Source organism: Mus musculus, chromosome 8 (genome assembly GCF_000001635.26).
Source record: "Mus musculus strain C57BL/6J chromosome 8, GRCm38.p6 C57BL/6J".
Lineage (NCBI taxonomy): Eukaryota > Metazoa > Chordata > Mammalia > Rodentia > Muridae > Mus > Mus musculus.
In genome coordinates, this window is record NC_000074.6 from 15,122,506 (window position 1) to 15,144,127 (window position 21,622).

Genomic DNA, 21,622 nt, shown 5'->3' on the forward strand with positions numbered 1-21,622 from the left:
GCTACAACTCAGAAACCTGGCAGTGCTCTTTGGTTCACACACCGATTTCCCATGTTCTGCGAGGAAAATGTCCAAATACAACATCTTGTATCGTGGTATTGATTCTGCATAAATGTGGGATGTGTTTTATTCCTAGTTGTCTAAGAAGGACCATGGTGAATACAAAGCAACCTTGAAAGATGACAGAGGTCAGGATGTATCTGTCCTGGAAGTAGGTGGCAAAGGTAAAGCGGCACCTTCTTTGTCTTACAGTAAAGTCCATTCTGTCCACGGAGGGAGGGGGCACTGTGGAGGAGGCTCATGGGTACCCTTAGCTGTGTGCGTACCTGCTGAGCAGGCCTCCGTTCTGTCTGTGTGATAACGGCTTGGGGAGCTATAGTTGTACCCTCTGAGATGGCAGAACTCCATTCTGTCCATGAATGGCAGGTGCTATACCAATGTGCTGCCACACACTCTGAGCTGTGTGCATTTTGGCTCTGTAGTGACACTGTGTAAGAAAAGCAGGTTGTATTTTGTCTGCATTAAGAGCGTTAGAGAAATGCGCAGTATCACTCTGGGCTTAGATGAAATGTCATTTCCCGCCCTCATCAGAGGCCAGGTTTGATTCCTTATGGATGTAGTTAAGATGATTGAAGCTCTTATGAAGTTATTCCGTTCAATGTACAGTTGGATTTATGTTGAACAAAAATGTTCTTGTCCCACGCTTAAAAAGCGAATAGGTTAGAAGGATTTATGGTGCGCATAAGCCTTTTATGGACAAATATTACCATTTTAATGTTTCATTTTTCAAATGAATATCACCGTTTCCTGTGTCAATTTAATTAGACACAGAAAGTGCTGCTTTCTGTTAAAGTCATCCCTCACGATGCTACATTTCCCTCCTCCCTTCCAGTGTACGAGGACATGATCTTAGCCATGAGTCGTGTGTGTGGTGAGTAAAAGCCCCTGGGGTTTCAAGTCTTGCTGGCTGAAGCATCTCTGTTTCCTGGGGTGGGCACTCATTTCTCAGAAGATGTTAATGGCCAGAGTGTGTCCCATGCAGGCTACAGGGACTGACTGGTTACCTGTCCACTCCATGAGGCTCCTTCAGAGCCTTTGGCACTGTAGATTTGCCCTCGCTCAACTTGGGCAATTTTTTTTTTGGTCCAAAATTGCTATTAGTTTTTATTCAAACACTAAATAGGAATAGTAGATATTTAACACTCCAACCTCATAGTCTGTGCATTGAGCCATTTGCCCTGTGTAGAAACTGGGAAAGGAAAAACAGTGCGTATAAATGAACCAGCAGTAGCTTCCATGTTAACAACTAGTAATGCTGTTACTCTAGACTGTCTAGACGTGTAAGCATGCCCAGCCTGTGATCCACTGGCTGCATGTGACTGCTCAAAGTCAAGGATGGCTATGAATGTGGCTCAACGCAAACTCATAAACTCACTTGTGACCCTGTGAGGCATTTTGGGATTTTCCTTCCTGTAAGCCCATTGTGAGGCTCTCCTGTGTGAATTCTGAGGATGTGAGCGTTGTTATAATGACAAAGGGTTAGGCACATCAACCAGAGAATACCCAAGTTACATTTTCTGATCAAGTAACCAAAGCATGTACAGGCCAGTGGATGCCCAACCATCCGAGTCAAGACTTACCAGAGCCCACATCCTCGTCACCTCAATTGCAGAGGCTTGTGCTTCCCTAGACTTTCCACGGAAGCCACTGTATGCTTATCTCTAGTGCTTTGGCAAATGGCCTTGTGAGGTAGACATTTAGCTTCTGTCCGGTGAACAGGCTGGGTTATGTTTGGCTTTCGATGAGTCACATACTGACCTCATGGGTATACATACTATTTGGGAGGTGAAGCAAGCCATTTGAAGAGTGGCTTTGCTCTTACACTCCAGGGAGTTGCTTTGTATCACCTAGCTCAAAATGTGCTGGCCATGAGGGCTAGCCATCTGGGGATGACAGAGCTGGTCACATGCAGAGAGCTGATGGTACAGCAGACTGCCCTCAAATGGTTCTTCTGAAACTCTCGGCTCACTCCTCATGCAAAGCAGACGCAAGGATCTTTTATGGGTACTGAGGTGGTGACGGAAAGCAAGCACAGAAGTCTCTGTGTGATTAGACGCCCCTCGCCCTGGCATCTCTGTGACACTGCAGGAGGAGAGGAGTGAGGTACAGATGTCTTGAGAATAGAGAATTCCAGCCATGTCCTCCAGCTTCTGCTGACTCTGACTCCTCCCTACTTTGTGACTCCTCCCACCTCTTCAGATTTGGGTCAATTTATCTAGAAGCTTTCAGTCATTGTCACCAAGACTATTTTGATTTTTCTGTGCAAACCAAACTGCTAAGGACCAGGGGTAGATTTTTTTCTGTAAAAAAATTCGTTTTTTTGGCCTTAAGCAAAGAGCCATTTAAAGTACCCTGGCAGGGCAAGTATGTATCTACTGAAACCATGTGACACAGAAATGAGGTGGGAGCATGCATGGCTCTGATGGGGATGATCACCATCTTGAGGAGGAATGCATTGATGCATTAATGCTATGGATGGATGCACCTTACCATCAGGCCAGGGGCCTGCCCTACTTCTCTGAGATCTGAGATAGCATCTTGTTATCTGCAGGAGCCTCTGCCTCACCCCTGAAGGTTCTCTGCACTCCAGAGGGCATCCGGCTTCAGTGCTTCATGAAGTACTTCACAGAGGAAATGAAGGTCAGCTGGTATCACAAGTGAGTATGAGAGCACAGTACCATGGGTGGCTGCAGAATCCCGGGACTGGATGTTGGTGCTCTCGGTGAACTGAGGGGCCATGACTCTGTTCGCAGTACCAAGCTTTGGCTGGGCGGGCTTTGGGGCAGTGGGGAGGGTCTGGGTACAGGAGAAAGAGAAGGAAATGCTAGAGGGTGTCAGCAGCTTTCTCTGCACTGTACTCACTGATGGTGACAATGCTCAAAGCTTCCTCCTGGGAGTGAGAAGAGAGCAAGGGAACTAGTGTTTAGTATCCAAGCTCCAACCTTCCAATCAGTGGCTTTCTTATTAGACACAAGTAAGAGAATGAGAACCTAAACAAGCCCAATAGTTTAAATAACAGCAGAGGGTCTAGGGAAACCTGCATCTGTGGGTAATGTGGGAACAGCGACCGGAAACCAGGGTTCAGACCTAGAGACCAGCATCAGCATTAGAATGCAGATCTTTATTGTTTATTACATAAGCATATACATACATACACATATATACACACATATATGTATATATATGTGTGTGTACACATACACACACACATATATGTATATGTGTATGTGTATGTATATGTTTTGGCTAATTAGGGTATGTTTAATGGCAAATTGGGGTGCAACCTGTATTGTTTAGCTGAATCTGCCTTGCCTGACCATGAACCTGTAGGGGAGGGATTCATCCCCCCAGGAAGGTTTCCATAAAGACAGCGGAAGCAGCCACCACCTCTGGTCCTTTGTGTTGTTTCGCCTGTGTGCTGGGAGCCATGTCAGATCAGATACAGTAGATCAGGACCCTTCAAGGAGTCTTGGGAGCCGGTGCTGCCTCAAGCTCTCTCATCCATCCACAATATTGCTTTTTCTTCCACCAAGGTTGTCTCTGCATCCCCAACAGGGTGACATCCAGTCCATAGATGTCCATGAGAATTTTGTAGAACGCAGACTTAGGCGTGGAGGGCATTTGTTCCTTGCTTTCAAGCAATGCTGAGTCATATATCAAGGAATGCAGAAGATGCCACTTTAAATAAAAGACCCGGAATCCATCCCACACAAATGAGAAGTGAGCTGGAGGGATGCAGCCAAACTCTTCTGCAGAAAAGGACCCTGTTTTCTTGCTGGAGAGTGAAATTAATGTATCGTGCAGACATAGCAGAGCTCAACTGTCAGGGAATGGACCACTCCAGATGGAGAGGAATCCCAGCCACTCAAGGGATTTCTTGCTGTCATTACAGGGAAAACAAAGCTAATGTTCTTTGACCTCAGGGTGGGTGTGTTCCTTCAGTTTGGGAGATCTTTCCTGCACTGGTTACATTGGGCGAATAGCTCCTCTGAATCTCAGTGGGCTCCAACAGCTCACCTTTAGGACCTTTAGACAGGGTGGGAGAGGTAATGGCTTCCAACGAGGATATGAAGTGATGGATGGATTCTCCCCTACACTGGTGAGGGCTACCAGCTGCTGTCATCGTGATGGAGCTCTCTATGCTTACAGAGTAGTTGAGTTATAGAGACAGAGAAAGTGACATTTCCAGATTTAAGGCCCACATGGGTAGCATGTGGTAGAGCAAGATTGAACAGGCTGCAGGAGTTATTGCAGATTTAGGGATGGTGGCCAGTGAGTCACACAGCACTTGAAGAAGATTGTAAATCCCTAGGTGTGGTAGATGTTATCTCCCTCTGATAACCAGGACCTATGCTACAATCCTCAGACAACACAGAGTCACTACAGGGCTGGCTGAGGCGTTTGGAGGCCTTATCAATGTGTCTGCTCACATTGAACCCTGTGCCCCACCTCCTTCTGGCTTTGAAGGAGGCATCAGCAGGCCTACTGTGTGCTTGTATGGGTTTATGTAAGCTGTGAGACACTTTCTAACCCTCACGCGGAGAGTCAGTTCATGGAGGGTGGCAGAGAGTCTGATTGCACCGTATATTTTGGTTGAATTTTCTTTCCCACAGAACCAGAAAGCTATACAAAGTCCCATTATTGCTTTTAGGTAGAAACGGGCAGTTGTGAGTGACCCTCCCATTGCTTTAGTAATAGAGATTTTTCTCTGGGCTCACTGGATATATAGTATTGGTGTGTGCCACCCTCAGGCAAAGATCCAGTTGGCTGGGAGGAACCCACCAGATTGTGAGCAAAGCATTCAGGCTGAAAAGCTGTGAGCCTACTCTATAGCTTTGGCCTCTGGGTTCTGTCTTCCCAAGGGCACCAAGTCCCTATGCATCCTCTTGCCAGGAGTGTTCTATGCTGTGCTGGGCTTGCATAATGCCTTAATATTATATCCTATTTTCCCTGCCAGGCTGGGTCTTCCGTAGAGCCTTCCTGGCCTCCTCTCTCCCATCTGCTTACCTTCTTGGTACTTTGCTTTCACAGTACGAGTTACTTTTCCATCCTGAATTGGGTGCTCCAATGAAGGTTACCTGACAGAGCTATTTCATAGTAAAGAGGGCCAGGGAATTACTTTCTTTCATTGAACTATAGAGTACACAGTGACCAGCAAGGATAATAGAATTACTATAAGCTCACAGCCAGTTCTCAGAAAACCTCTAGCTAGTCATCTAAATTGTAGTAACTTGAAAATGATATCTACACATAGACCATGCGTGAACTGTAGACATGTATTGTGTCCACATCAAGCAGACTGGCTTGTCAACGGGTGAGTGTGGTGTGACACCCTGCTGACTTGACAGTGACAGGATCAGGTGCTTTGGTCTTACTTATATCTTAAAAGTTGGGGTGGAATACATATAAAATAAAATGTATTATTTCATACGTTGTAAGGGTGCAGATTAACCATGCCAGGGGAAACCTTCTCCAGGGCCTTTGGCTTCCATTGTACACTAGCTTCACTATACTCTCTGCTCTTGAGTGTGGCAACTCTGATACACTCAGATTGTAGAAACATGTTTGTCCTCATGTGACACAACTTTTTAAATGTAGCATAATGTCCTCAGAATTCATGCATGCTGTAGTGTGTGTGCACACCAGTTCCCTTCTTTTTAAAGGACCAGGAGTAATCCACCATGAGGATAAACTGTAGTTCAGTTATCCATTCACTTGTCAGGGCCCATGTAGCTGTCCACATTGCCCACTGTAAATAGTGTTGCATGGATATTGAGTGTTGAAGTGTCTACAGATGTTGAGCATTGAACTGTCTACAGATGTTGAGTGTTCAAGTGTCTCAGTCCCTGCTTTCAGCTTTTGAACAGGAACCTAGAGATGGAATTGCCATGTTAAGACATGTGCTCCATGCCTAATATTCTTAGGAACTGCCATTCTTAATCAAGTGTTCTGAAGTTCCTAAAACTGTAGTCATTAGGCTTTGGGGGGTTTCAGACCTAAGTTATTAATGTATTTACATTTATAATAGCCAGGAAAAAAACAAAAACAAAACCTACTGTGCCATTGGCATGAGCAAGTTGAGTAGACCCTCCCCAGCCAGATGTGAGCAAGCAGACCCTTCTCACTCGGACATGCGAGTGTGCCCCGACAGGTGTGAACGTAAGATCCGGAGGCTGCACTGAGCATGCCCACGTTGCTTCCTAGAGAGGCCAAGATCTCCTCCAGTGAGCACATGCGGATCGGAGGGAGCGAGGAGATGGCATGGCTGCAGATCTGTGAGCCCACAGAGAAGGACAAGGGGAAATACACGTTTGAGATTTTCGATGGCAAAGACAGCCACCAACGCTCGCTGGACCTCTCTGGACAAGGTACGAGAAGTTCGCCGTAGGGTACAAGCCGCTTCGGTACTGAAAGGCAAAGGGTGCAGGATAATCCACTGAACGTCAAATCAATTGATTAGTTTGATAGCTTGTCAGTTTTCATTTTGTCACCTATCTAGTAGGACATCTGAGCAGACAAGAATTAAGCACTTGGGGAGAAGAGTGACATATGGCTTGTTTCCTTGCAGCTTTTGACGAAGCCTACGCTGAGTTCCAGCAGCTCAAGTAAGGCCCACAGCTTGTTATCTCTGCATCTGACGGGGGCAAGGGCAGGCGGGTTTGTTCTGGACAGGATCACCTGGAAATGCTCTCGTGACTCCAAGGATACTCTGTTTCTGGGATAAAAATAGCAATTTAAGTAATTCAATATGTAGCAGGGCAACCATTTTCTTTTCCTATGTTAGAAAATGCATCATCTATCAACTTCCTAGGGACACTAGAACCGTGGGCTACTTTAAATGTATAAAATGATGGATACTGTAAATCATTGTAACCCCAGGTGACATGCCACACAGAGCAACTGTTAAAGAATGCTTCAGAGCTTCGAACCAGTGTCTGAGTTTTAGAATGTTAAAGCCGAGGACATTCCTTGGCTCTTACTTATCCGAGATGCCTTTGAGGAGCGGATATGTGAGAAGTATAATAAATTGGAAATTGACAGTTTAACAAAATGCCTGGGGCCTAGGGGCTGGCTTAGTAGATCAAGTGGATCCTTGGAACCCGTGCTTACATAAGGAAGCTGGCTACAGAAGGGCAACCTGTAACCTGAGCACTGGGCAGGCAGAGACAGGAGCATCCCTAGGGTTTCTTGCCAGGCAGTCTAGCCAAATCTGCAATATATATATTTACACATACACACACACACACACACACACACACACACACACACACACACACACACATATGTATATATGTGTGTGTGTGTATATATATGTATATATATACACACACACACACACACACACATATGTATATATGTGTGTGTGTGTATATGTATATATATATAGATAGATATAGATATAGATAGAGAGAGAGACAGACAGACAGACAGAGAGAGACAGACAGAGACAGAGACAGAGACAGAGAAAGAGACAGACAGACAGACAGACAGACACAGGTCCTACCTCGAAACTAACATGGTGGGAAGTAATCGAGGAGGGCACTTGATGTGAGAATTTGCATGTTCATCTTCCTTTTGGATTTAGCATCCTTCCCAACAGCAAGTAATTGGAGCACAATTCCTCTGTGTGGGCTCAGGTTCTGCACCCTCAGATCCAACCACAATTAAAAACACAGCAAAGGCAGCAAGCACATCTCTACAGGCCTTTTCCTGTCACCATTCCCTTCCCAAATAACTCTTCACACGGTATTTACTCCGTTGGGTGTTGTGACTAGAGATGACTGACAAGACCCAGGAGGATGAGTATACGCTGTACGTGAAGACAACTGTGTATCTCAGGGGCTTGCACAGCCGTGGAGTTTGGGGCTCAGCTCTGGAACCAACGGGGAATGGCTGCATAGCCATGGTTGTGTGTCTGTCATTAGACATCAGTTCTTTATCTGCTCTCACTGCTAGCAAACTTTTCATGTGCATGATATGATTTCTAACAGCTCTCTCTGTCTTTCTCTGTCTCTGTCTCTCTCTGTCTCTGTCTCTGTCTCTGTCTCTCTCTTTCTTGTGATTTCTAGGGCTGCTGCTTTTGCAGAGAAGAGTGAGTACTTGTTGGGAGATCAGTTTGGGTTGGGGGAGGTGCATAAGTCACATGGTTGATTTAGTGGCTCAGTAACAACCAACCTTCCTTCCTCCCTTGGTTTAAGTGCACCTTGATCTTCTATGTCTTACCTGGGCCCTTCTTCCTGCCTGTGCACCACCCTTACAAGATTCTGTTCCCCAGATACCAGGACCCTCTTTTTTTTGTGAGATGTAGCTCTTTCTCCTTGGAGTCCTTGATGTGACCGCCTTGGTTTGGTTGACTCTCATTTCTATTTCCTTGGTGCCACTTGTCCCCTAACCTGCAGAGTCAGCCATTCTTTGTGGTCCCCATGGCAGCTTTGTGTCATCTCCCAGGCACAAGCTCATTATTTTCCATTTCCACCTTGGTATCACTTGGTGTTGGCATCAGGCCTCCTGTAGGGTCTCCCCGATGGTGCCTCTTCAACCTGACTCTTTTCCATTATAGATCGCGGCAAGGTGATTGGCGGCTTACCAGACGTGGTGACCATAATGGAAGGCAAGGTGAGAGCAGACAGTTGGGGACAGGGCTGGGATGAGTGTCATGTTGCAAGGTAGAATGCAGCGTTCATCTCAGGATGGAACACAGGGGAGCCCGAGAGTAGGAATCCTTCCCCACTCAGCCTGCATGGCACTCAGAGCTACCTCACATTGTGCCGCTGCCATCTGCTAACAGAGAGGTGGGATAGCTTGAGGGTCAAGGTTGGGATATACCTTAGTGTTAGAGGGATTGGCAAGTACAGGAGGCAGTGGGCTTCACTTTCAGCACTGAGGTAAAAAACAGCAACAACAACAGAAATAACAACACAGCAGCAGCAGCAGCAACAACAACAACAGCAATAGCTAGTATTGCAAATCCTCAAACACCAGTTATGTTGTGTGACCCAAGGACTTGTTTTAAGGACTTTGGTGACCATGGGTGTGTTGGCATCTGGTTCAGGGGCTTCTCTGAATGAGGTGGTGGGTGAGCTCCCATCTGGTGTGGAACTGTGAGCTGCCACCTTCGAATGTGAGCAGTCATAACTTCTTCAATATTAAAGAAAAGAAATAAAAACCCTGCTCCAATTTCCAAGGTCATTTTAGAATCTATAATTGAGGTTTTAATTTGCTTCCCATCAGTAGAGTTATTGATATCTAATTGGCACCTCTGCTGCATGATTCTAGCTCAATGTCACAGGGACATAGGCACTTGAAAGGACTTTATTAGGCCCAAATGCAAAATTTATAGACCTCTTTAACAGCCAGCGAATGCACAGAAAGCTCCTGAGATGGAGGAACTGTGACATCACAGATGATGGGATTGTGAAATGAACAGTCACAGGCTGAAGTTTCCAGAGGAACTTGGAAGATAGACCCCTCAATCTAGATATAAAGGAAGTGTAGGGGCTGACAGATGCTTCATTCTGGTAAGAGCAAGTGCTCTTCATCTCGTTAGGGTAGAGATTCAGCTCCCGGTCCCCATGCTGGGTGCCTCATAACTTCTGCTAACTCCACCTCTAGGGGATCTGACACCTAGAGCTACACTTACACATACATCCCCACACATAGACATATGGGAGTACACAAAAATAAGAATAAGGAATAAACAAACTTAAAAAGTTTAAAAGCAAGTTCAATGGAATGATGATAGAGCTAATCCACCCTCTAGGGTTAACCCAGGTTAGAGCTTAGAATAAGCAGAACTATTCCATAGTTTTCCTTGGGTCCTCCTCCATAGCACAGGGCTCCTCTGCTCCCACCGAACTTTGGAGCTTGTGTCTACACCTACGAGGGGTTGTTGATGTAATAAGTGATCAACAGATACCAGGGGGCATGGCTGAAATCAGTGTGGTCTTTTCTTTCTTTTGAAAATGTATTAGTGGAATATTCCATGCATGTGTACGGTACATCTGATCATACCCACCTGATCCCCCCTCTCTCATGCACGTTTTCTAACCATCTTTACCACCCACATCTTCCTTCCCAAGACCTTGAACCTCACCTGCACTGTGTTTGGAAACCCCGACCCTGAGGTGGTCTGGTTTAAGAACGACAAGGACATTGAGCTCAGCGAGCACTTCTTGGTGAAGATGGAGCAGTCCAAGTATGTCAGCCTGACCATCCAGGGGGTGACGGCCGAGGACTCGGGCAAGTACAGCATCAACGTGAAGAATAAATACGGAGGAGAGAAGATCGATGTCACTGTCAGTGTGTACAAACACGGGGAGAAGATCCCAGACATCTCACCTCCCCAGCAGGCCAAACCCAAGCTCATCCCAGCTTCCACCTCATCTGATTAAGGGAATCCCGTCTGCCCTGGGGCTGGAGAGATGGGAGGGAGGTCTTAGGATGTTGTATGCTGTGCTGAGTGGGTGCCAGTTTGGCGTGATGTCACGTGTGGCCAGACTGGCGACCGTACACTAGGTTTTTGATCTTGCACTTTGCGATGCAAATTATCTGTGTGGAGGGGAAGCGAATGTTTCTGAACATAAGGCTCTAAGACTCGTGTGAGGCTGAGAGTGAATGGCAGTGGAGAGTGGGCTGAGAGAGGGCAGCTGGCACATCCAGGGTCATGGGCATGTGGACTGAGGCTCAGATGGTCCTAGCATGTGGTAGTCTGGATAGTTATTACCATCCTGAGGGGAGTGGGGGGGGGGCTGCAGGGCACATTTCTGGAAACCCTTTGTGGAGCCTTTGAGCATGGTACGTGCTTACCTTTTTGTCTTGCTTTAGGCTAATAATAATAATAAAAAACCAAAAGGCATCTTGTTGTGATTTCTATGCCAACATCCTGCCTACCTACATATCCCTATCTTGGCTTAACCCGTTTCTCTGGATTTTATGCTTCTGTGGCATGTGGACCATGAACCATGTCCAAAGAACCAGGGGTGGGAAACACTCTCCCAGAGGGCTCCCTCCTATAACTCCATCAACTAGGTGCAGAGAAGGACCTTCAGCCAAGAGTCCTGAAAGACTCGAATTGTGTGAATCTTTCAGAGCATGGATTTAAAGACTTTTGTAGAGGGAGGCAAACACATTTGTGTGGCTTTGCCCTGTTCTGGCATACTGACTAACCAGGCAGAGATTCCCAGGGGAAACAGTAACTCATTGGCAAGGGGGACCCCAGTAGCCACTAAGGGGAAAACAATGGAAGGTTGGCTGTGTATAGACTACTTGGGTGACATTGAAAAGTGCACAGGGTGACTGCAGGCTTCCTGTAAGAGTCCCAAGTTCCTCTGTTACAAAGGTCATACCACACTGGTATCACAGTTGCTTTGAAACAGAAAGGTTCCTGGGTTAAGTACCCTTCTCCCTTTATTTAACCAAATACTTGAACAAAGCAATACCAGGAAAAGGAGAGTTTATTGCCTCACAGTTCACAGGCATGGCTGCAGGAATCTGAAGCAGCTGGTCTCACTGTGTCCATAGCCTAAAATCAGAGATGCAAATCCTGGTGTGCAGGTAGGTCACTCTGTCTCTATTCAGTCCAGGACCTCAGCCTACAGAGGGGTGAGTCTCCCATCAAGTTAGCCTAATCTAGAAACTATCTGTTGTATGACAGAATTTTTCACAGGGAAATGCAACACATATGTGTATGCCCCCAAATGGGGAGGCCAAAACGGACCAGAGTTCAGATACACCAAAGTCCAACTTGGTGAACCAATGGGGTTACTTATAGGAGTGTGGGTGAGGGGATACTTACAGGCGCAGAAAAGATACGAATACAGCTACATCACTGAAGCCCACCACCAGCATGAGTGACAGCTCACAAAGGTGGGGACCTGGAGCACACTGCTTAGCCTTCAGTCAGATCAACAGCTGGAGAGTGTCCTTTTCAGGTGCCACAGTTGGTCTGAACCTCTTCCAGGGAGTTCAGGTGGTTTCTGTATTTTCCAGGCAGCTGATCTGGTCTCTGAATCAACTTTGCTGCTTCTCTTCTCTGAGGGTCTTTGCAGCTTAGCTTCCTTCCATCTGAGGGAGACTCTCAACTTTTATTGGTTAATCTGGCAGGGAGGGGCCTAGTGAATCTGCTCAGCTTCAGGGACTTCCTGAAGCTGTTTTGAGTTGTTCCCCTTCCTGCTTAAGGAGCTTCCTTGCAGGACAGAATGTTTCAGTCTGAGGCATCTGTCACACAGCAGTCCCTCACCTCACAGAGGTTTGCCTCCTACTGAGTCTGAGTCTAGATCCTGTTAAATAGTACTGATCACAAAGGCCAATCCTTTTAACATTCCCTTATACTTTCTTCCTTAGATGATATTGGCATCCTGAAATGCCCGCATATCCTGCTATAGCCCAGGGAGTGGCCACAAGGATGTGGTTAGTCGTTTTCCATTCTCAGTCACATGGTCAGACAGCTGGGTTTATTCCATCTTATGTCTCACGTACTTCCAGAACACCTATGACAGTCACAGACTCTCTTTCATGCCAGACCTTTATATATTGGGGCAGAATTCGCTGATTTTCTAGTTTAGAAACATCATTTCTTTCCACTTAGCAGTTGTGGTACATAAGACAGGGTTGCAATTTATTACAGTCATTTTACTTTATTTTTAATTATGTATGTGTATATGGCTCTGAATCTTTACCACACACAGGAACATCGCTGACTTACACATATTGTTACAGCCCGGCTCTTCCTGCTGGCTGTGTCAGTGAAAGAGCATGGGGTGGGGGTGGGGGCAGCTCAAGCTGGAAGGGCAAGAGCTTTAATCTTCTGAGGAACTTAACGCTGTCTTGCCATGTCTGTGAGAATCCTTCTTCCCTCCATTCCTTGCCCCGCCCCTCTCTCCCCTTTTGGCACAGGGGATGGAGTCTTAGCAGGTACTGTACCAGCTAAGAAATCCTTCTACTTGTAAGCAACATTACCAGTCCAATCCACTCATTGATTGTTTTTTTCCTCCGCCCTTTGACCAAAATGAAATTGTGTAAGATTAGAACACGAGTCACATTCATTTTGGGGAATGATTTTTTCCATCAGTGAGATAATATCTACTCTTAAAGTAATTGTGAAAGCACCCAATTTATGGTAAATGAATAATGGATATTGAGATATAAGCCGGGGGGAACTTAAAAACTGTTTTCCAAATATTGGATGTTTTCTGGAGTATTCACGCACGCATCTAAAGTCCATAGACAACAAACCACAACGTGTATCTTATGCAACACCAAGACCTCTTCTCCAGTTTGGGGAAAGATGTCTACTGCTGTGCAGTACTGTGTGACATTACACTCTGCTCGCTCCTCCAGTGGCAAGAGGGTTGCTTACAGCAAATGCATGCTTTTTTTTTTCTTCTTCTTCTTCTAAGAAATGTTTTAACTCAAGAGAGTCCGCACATGAATGTTAATGGCTTAGAAAATTAAAAACCATAAATAGATTTCAGAAATTGAATTTCATAAAGTGTACATGAACCGTAATGATGACACCAAGCAGATGTTTGCAACGAGAGAGGAGAGGGCTGGTTCATCGCTGGCAGAGGTTGATTGTAGAAGCACTTAAAATAATTAGAACTGTTCTTGACTTGAAGGTGACTTTGTGTCCACATCCACAGAGAAGGGGTTGGCAAACTGAGGGCTGAGTCCTTGCCGTGTTCCGGGGAATGCTTGTTTTCCACCAGGGCAGATTTCCAGCCAGGTAGAGGACTCACTGTGCATGCCTGTAATGGGGACCATTTTCTTCCCACATCTCAACGTGGTACTGTACTCTTGGGTTTCTCCTAAATGAGAATTCTGACAGCTGGATAATTTCAGGTGGCGGGATGGGGTCTCTTCAGGGAAGTGGGAGGAAGTCAGGGTATCAGAAGGACCACCATTAATTCACTTTTGATTCAAGTAGGTGGGACAGGAAGTTCTGAGTGAGTGGAAACCAGTAACCGTTTGTCAACAACCATTGCTAGCCTTCTGTTTCTATTGTCTGGATGAAGCTTCCAATGGCATCTTCCTGATGCTGCTCCTCTCACGTGTGGACTTCAGGAAAGTGATTGCCAGTCTTTCCTCTGCCCATTCATAAACCTCCTCACAGTGCCTTGGTTTATAACCAGGACTCAGGGCCAGCCCTTTGAAACGTCCTTGTCTCTACTTCACGTGAGGGCAAGATGCTGACTTCAGAATGCTCCAGTCGTTAGAGGATGCTGCCATCACATAAGCCAATGCCTGATCAAGGCCAAATGTGAATGCTTAGTTTATTCCTTAGGTGTCCTGGCTGGTTTTTATGTCAACTTGACACAAGCTGGAATCATTTGAAGGGAGGGAACCTCAACTGAGAGAATGCCTCCATCAGGTGCAGAAGTAGGGCATTTTCTTAATTAGATGGGGGAGGGGCCCAGCCCATTTTGGATGGCACCCTTCCTGGGCTGGCGGTCCTAGGTTCTATATGAAAGCAGGCTGAGCAAACCACAGGGAGCAAGCCAGTGAGCAGCACCCCTCCATGGCCCCTGTGTCAGCTCCTGCCTCCAGGTTCCTGTCCTAACTTCCTATAATGATGAAGAGTAATATGGAAGCCTGAGGCAAATAAACCCCTTTCTCCCCAAGTTGCTTTGGTTATAATATTTCATCACAGCCATAGTTACCCTAACTAGGACATTGGAGAGTAGGGTCCCTCCTCTTCTGGCATGAGCCTTGTCTATACACTTTTTTTTTTTTTTTTGAGAAATATCTGTTTAGATCCTTTGCCCATTTTTGACTGTGCTGTTTGTTTCTTGCCATTGAGCCTTAGCAGTAAAACATGGACACCGTGGACATGATCACAGTAAGACCAGCTCAGTTCATAATCTCTGTGGCTGTGTGGTGATCATCCTGTCTGTCGACTTGATGGAGTTAGGATAAGCTAGGAAACAATGCTCTGGGGGCATCTGTGAGGCCCTTTCAGGGAGATGTCGCCGAGGAGGGAAGACCCTGGGTATACGTGGTCCATACATTCTGGAGGGCCTGGGTTGGATGTAGACAGAGGGCTGAATACCCCTACATTCCCCCTGCTTCCTGCCTGTGGGTGCCATGTGTCCAGCAGCCTCAGCTTCCTCTCTGTCTTCACTATCAGGATGGACCGTGCTCTCAAGCCAAAAAAAAAACCCTCCTCCTCCTCCTCCTTCTCGTCCTCCCCTCCCCTTCTCCCTCTCCCTCTCTCTCCCCCCTTTCCTCTCCTTCTCTCCTCCTCCTCTTCATCTTCTTCTTCTTCCTCCTTATCTTTTTCCTCCTCGTTCCTCCTCCTCTTCCTCCTCTTTATCTTCTTCCTCCTCCTTATCTTTTTCCTCCTCCTTCCTCTTCCTCCTTCCTCCTCCTCCTTCCTGTTCCTCCTCCTCCTTCCTCTTCCTCCTCCTCCTTAAAGCAAGGAAAGTAACTTATCTAAATACTGAGTAAAATTACAGATAACCTTTATTTCTGCTGGGAACTGCTCATAACACCTAGTTTTACATAGCCTGACATTTGGCACATGTGCCCACAGCAAACACATAAGACATAATTCTGGGGTGAAGCTACAAAGTGAGTTCAGGCACATAGTGTGGCCTGGGATAAGTGGACAGTCATTGGCTGAGATTAGGGCAAAAGAGAGAGCCTGCCTAGGTATCTTTCTCCCAGAATCCAGCCATCTTCTATGTGACGCTCATCTGTAGGAGAGAAATAACTGTGGCATTCCCCGTAGCCAGCTTCTCAGCTGTGTCTTGGAGTTCAAGCTCACACGGAGCTGGCTTTGCAGGGCCTCTCAAAGGTATCTTGGATTTCATCGTCAGTTTCCTCCACATCCAGGCTCAGACTTTTTCTGACAAGTGCTAGTTTCTCAAAAAACTCATGTCCTTTATTTATTTTGTGCATGTGTTCCTCTGGATACACACATGCCATGGCTTACATAGAGGACAGGGGAAACTTGGTCTGAGTTGGTTCCCTCCTTCTGCCACATGGAACAGGCTCCTATCTCCCTTCTCTCTGTTATTTATTGGAGTTAAGCTGTAAAATAATGGCACCCTCGGACATGCTAATTTTTAGTCTATTAAAGATTCTTGCTTCTTAATTAGGAAATTGGAAGGCACGAGCAAGCCTTCCTGTAGTTATCCCATAAGTAGCCACTAGGTGGCGCCAAGACACTCAGCATAGCGGCCTGGCCAGCAGGCTTCCTTGGTGTGGAAACCATCACTTAAGAGAACAGAGTTTGCTTAAGGAGGTAGACTTACCCCAAGCGACAAGGACAGGTCTGGCAAATTACTGTTTCCAGGAAATAGCAGGTCGTTCGACGGCAATAATATAGTGTCTTAATCTTCACGTGACTCACATTGGAAGGAATAAAACACACCTTGTGAGATATTACAAGGCTCACCTTGCATCTCTGAAGCCATAAAGGCGTGTGATCTATCTCTACATTAAGTCTGGGGTGTGAATTTTAAATATCCCATGTTTCAGAGAGACATGACAAAGGCAGCAGGCTCCCTCATTTTTCAAAGCAATAAATTACAACATTGGAATTCTTCCTGTTAGCTCTGGATACAGCAACACTATCACGTCGTGATGGGATTTGAGTCAGGACTTCCTGGGTCTCCGGGGAGCTGTGATCCCAGGAGTCCTTCTCCGCCCTTCAGCGTCCTTTCTGCCAGCACTCTGCTTATTGATCATAGGTGGGAGGGGCAGTGCTCAGCGGCTCAGAAGCTCCCCGCTCTCCTATAACGATCAAACCTAAGTTTACCACCCTTTACCACATTTTTAATTGATTCTTTGAGCAATGGTTAAAGTAGTGAATTGGATGAAAGATCACAAATGATAGCCTCATTTTTCACTGGCTTAAAGTGGATTAAATTCCTATTTAGACTTGCTTCACCTCCAGACTCATGGCCATATTTTTTAAACAGAGCCTGTTAAAAAGGTTCCTCAGGGTGTTGTGGTAAGGGGGTCCACTCAATGGTATATTGACAGAGCAGAACCTCAAGTCAGCTCAGTGTTACAACTTTGAAAAAGTGTCACCAGTCCCTACTGTCCCACATGACCTGCTGTGGTCTTGTGGATTGGTCTGTCAGCTCCTGCTCTGATACAGAGGGTCTTCAACTTCCCCAGACACACAAGCCCTGGTTTTTTCCAATGTACTGCTGTAAAAACACGATCCATTCCCAGCACAGTGTTAGGGGCAATGGGTTTTACCTGGTAAGGTGACATTTCTTCTGTGCCTCAGTTTCCTTATGTGTAAAAAAGTGGAATCAATGCTCCTTGAGCTAAACCACATCCCTATGCACACAGGGGCTCTATTCCATGGCCTTTGTTCTCTCAGACACTCAGACACACCACGTCCGACATTCCACCACTGGGCCTTGGTTGTTTTCCTGGATGTTGGATTTCCCCACTAGATTCCCTTCCAATGCCTCTAAAAATACGTTGTTCAGAGGCTTTCAAAGGTATGTCTCAGTCCTGCTAGGGATATAGATGGGCTGACGGCTGAGTATGGCTGTTCAGCCATCTCCTGGCTGCCAGTCTGTGAGATGGTCCATAAGGAACAAGCAATACCGTCAACAATAGCAGCCATCATTCCTCCCTCTTTTTCCTAATCTTTCCTCTCAAGTGCTAACTAAATCATTAAAAACAGGTCCTAGAGAATGTAAGGAAAACTGCTCTGTGGTCTCCACAGGGTAACACACACAATCCCAGCCCGTGTTTGAACACATTCGGCTGGCTGACAGTCTGCTGGAGGCCAGCTCTGAAAGGTCATATCCATAACCAAGGAGCCAGCAAGGTAGATGTTTGTCTCAATCTGGTGCTTGGGCAGTTATCAGGACAGTGGAGATGGTCACGGGGCTACAGCATACAGCCAGTTCTAGAATCCAGAAGGGAAACAAGATTGTCATCTGCCAGTTATGACACCAAGATTTCAAAGATCCCTGTAGGTGTGCCATCCTACTGAGGCACGGGGAAGGTTACACAGCCAGTAGAGTACTGGGTCTTGACTGTAGATGTCTCATCTCAGGAAGGCTGTTTTGTGCAGCCAGCAGTTTGGAGCCCAAGGCTAAGATGCAGACTTTCAGACAGCTGAAGAAATTACCCCCTGCCACTCTGTTTAAGGTATGTCCTCTGGTAGTTTGAATAGGAATGGCCTCCATAGACTCATGTGTTTGAGTGATTGGTCCATAGAGAGTGGCACTATTAGGAGGTGTGGCCTCATTGGAGTAGTTGTGGCCTTGGAGGAAGTGTGTCACTGTGGAGGCGGGCTTTGAAGTCTTCTACACTCAAGCTACGCCCAAGGTGGCACAGTCTCCTTTTGCTGCTCACAAGTGGGAAGCCTTTGCTCATGAACAATGCCATTTGGTTCTGTTCTCAGCTGAGTTTTATTCAGCATTGTTCATGAGCAAAGGATTCGCAGGTGTGGTAATCAGTGTGGATAAGAATCTCCGGAGACGCGTGTGTATGCAGCGAGTTTGTTTTAAGTGTTAGACACGCAGACGGTGAGCACAGGACACCAGAACCTTCCACCCACTGCAGGTCCTACAGCCAGTTCTCTAGAAAGGTGGGCCAAGGGGAGCTGTGCAAGCCAGAGGAAGCAAGCAGTGTTCTGCCATGGTCCTGGCTCCAGGTTCCTGCCTTGACTTCCTTCCCTGACTTCCCTCAGCGATGGACTGCGATGTGGAAATGTAAGTTAAAACCAGCCCTTTTCTCCTCAAGCTCCTCTTAGGCAGAGTGGTTCGTTACAGCAACAGAAAGAAAATTTTCTTTGGCTTTTTCCCCCCTTATCCTTTTAGGTATACCACACATGAGCCTACTTAAATTTTATTGTTTTATAATTAAAGAGATAAAACAGAGCATTTCCGAAAATCACAAGGCTTGGACATGCATAGGCTTGTGCATGTCACACACACACACACACACACACACACACACACACAATTTTAAAAAACACTTTTTCTTTTCCTTTCTTAATTCTAGAATTTGCTGTATTTTACATGAAATTGATATATAAAGTACAGTTACCAATTACTTTGGCCTCTAATATCATATGTAGTTCTATATTTTCCTTCTGAGAAAGGCTTATATCATTTCACATTTTTTAAATATTGAAAATAGTATTAAATGAACAGTGTCGATAGCATCTTTGTGAACATTTTCTAAGGTGTAAATTGTCAACAGTTGCTGGAGTAGGAATGACTAGCTGTGGCCATTACATTACTGTGTCTTTTTCTTGGAAACACTGTTACGTTTGTGCTGCGGTTAGCCATGCCCTAGCTCTTTTCTCATGTTTGGTTCCGTTTGGCACCAGGGGAAAGCTGTGGCGGCAGAGTGCTATGTCTTGATCTCCTTCTACCATCGGATCTGGGAGTCTCCTTGGCGCCTTCACACTGACAACCATGTCATCTGCAAACGAGTTTTCCTGTCTTTTCAGTTCTCATTCATTTCATCTTACTTGTGTCTGTGAACTAAACTACTGCTGAACCACCAGGAGGATGATGGGGAGGAGGGGAGTGAGCTGAACCACCAGGAGGAGGATGGGGAGGAGGGGAGTGAGCTGAACCACCAGGAGGAGGATGGGGAGGACGGCTGTGAGCTGAACCACCAGGAGGAGGATGGGGAGGAGGGGAGTGAGCTGAACCACCAGGAGGAGGATGGGGAGGAGGGGAGTGAGCTGAACCACCAGGAGGAGGATGGGGAGGAGGGGAGTGAGCTGAACCACCAGGAGGAGGATGGGGAGGAGGGGAGTGAGTTGAACTACCAGGAGGAGGATGGGGAGGAGGGGAGTGAGCTGAACCACCAGGAGGAGGATGGGGAGGAGGGCTGTGAGCTGAACCACCAGGAGGAGGATGGGGAGGAGGGGAGTGAGCTGAACCACCAGGAAGAGGATGGGGAGGAGGGCTGTGAGCTGAACCACCAGGAGGAGGGTGGGGAGGAGGGGTGTGAGCTGAACCACCAGGAGGAGGGTGGGGAGGAGGGCTGTGAGTTGAACCACCATGATGATGGGGGAAGGAGGGGTGTGTCCTAAGTAGCCAATGGATAGGGTGGTGGTCATTCCCTGTGCTCTCTGGAGATGATTTTCAACAGGGAATGCTTTGGATGGGTACCCTGGGTTATTTTCACTGACGTTTTATCAGAAGACCCACAATACATATATGGTTAAGAGTAAACATCCCTTGGAGGGATCAAAAATCCCATTCATATGGAAATTTAAAGGTATGGAACCAGTACTGCACAGTCACGTTAAACAGATACACAAAATATGAGTGCAAATGATTGGAGGAAGGAGAGGTGATGAGAAGCCAGAGATGGGCATTCTAGAGACAATGGAGAATGAATGGAATTCCCTATTGCATACCACTGATACTATCTGTTCCTTCCACCTGTGTAGCTCCAGCCCTCCAAGCCTTTATCAAGACCAAGTCCATAGCAGTGTCCCTGTCGGTCTGCACCAGATTTTCCCAGATCCCTACCCACTTCATCTTCCTAAAGCAGGGTCTTTATTCTCCAGGACAAGAGCGACTCATTTGAGTTATCCTGCTAACATGTGGCATTTAGTTAAACACAGCCTGTTACTTACTTTGTTACAATCCTGGACTGCTAGAAGGCTGCCTTTCTATCCGTTGAACCGGATTTATCCTGCTGTGGTACTTCAGCCCCCTTTCTCTTCTGGGCCTACCTCTGCAACCAAGTTTGTCGGTCCCCAAGCTTCTGGCTTTGCCTGAGGCCTGGCTCGCATCATAATGCGATGCTTCTGAATAAGTGGGTGTGACCTCGATGATCTCCCTCTTCCAACCATTTGCGCTCATATTTTGTGTCTCTGTGTAACGTGACTGCGCAGTGCTGGTTCCACACCTTTACAGTTCCACATCAGTGGATCTTTTGATCCCTCCAAGGGATGTTTTCTCTTAACCATTTGAATGCTGAGTGCTCTGACTTTCAGTACCTTGTACATTTCTTCATTGGACCAGTGTACACAATGCTACATTGAGAATTTCTTGTGTCTTCCATAGGGCAGGATAAGCACCCTGCCCTCACTATACCTTGGTTCTTCTCATTTGGGACCACATATTCCTTGAGACCATGCGTCTTAGGCCACTGTGAATGGGAAATGGTCTTATCTGTGCTGTGTGCCCCTCTGATACATACCAGGGTCCCAAAGCCCTCCTCTGCCAGATTTGATAACACGAAGACTCACGGTTGAGTTTAGATAATGTGGTTCATTTTATTTTTTAAATATCTTGCTGAGGCTTCATTTTAGTGATAGTCCCCCCCCCCCTTTTTTTTCCTGTGAACTAGGAGCTCCTGTCCCCTACTACCTCTTTATACTGAGTGATGTCATCTCTGGGATATGTGGTTGGAAAAATAGAATTTCTTTTCAGAGCCCCAGTTATGGGTTTCACTAAGCAGTGATTTCCTTAAAACCATGCAGTCATGTAACTACTAATGTTTGTTCATCATAAAAGAGGAAATGGAAATGAATATAGGGGTTGGGGTGGTGAAGAGAGAATCTGTTAACTGGTTCAATTGTGCTGATGGTTTCACAGTTATCAAAACATTGAGA

At 46.4% G+C, this 21,622-nt stretch overlaps 1 protein-coding gene across 3 annotated transcripts in view; it reads left to right on the plus strand.

Annotated features, from left to right (window-relative positions):
* Positions 1-10,915, plus strand: part of Myom2 (myomesin 2) — a 75,768-nt gene extending 64,853 nt beyond the window's left edge. For 2 of the 3 annotated variants that reach the window (XM_006508727.3, XM_006508728.4), the window contains exons 30-37: positions 137-224; positions 893-931; positions 2,612-2,717; positions 6,265-6,428; positions 6,629-6,665; positions 8,130-8,152; positions 8,621-8,676; positions 10,140-10,915. In XM_006508727.3, the coding sequence (XP_006508790.1) occupies positions 137-224; positions 893-931; positions 2,612-2,717; positions 6,265-6,428; positions 6,629-6,665; positions 8,130-8,152; positions 8,621-8,676; positions 10,140-10,451 (825 nt within the window). In that variant the 3' untranslated portion in view covers positions 10,452-10,915. The remainder of the gene's footprint in view (positions 1-136; positions 225-892; positions 932-2,611; positions 2,718-6,264; positions 6,429-6,628; positions 6,666-8,129; positions 8,153-8,620; positions 8,677-10,139) is intronic. The other variant, NM_008664.2, reaches the window with a different exon arrangement.
* Positions 10,916-21,622: the final 10,707 nt, after the last annotated feature.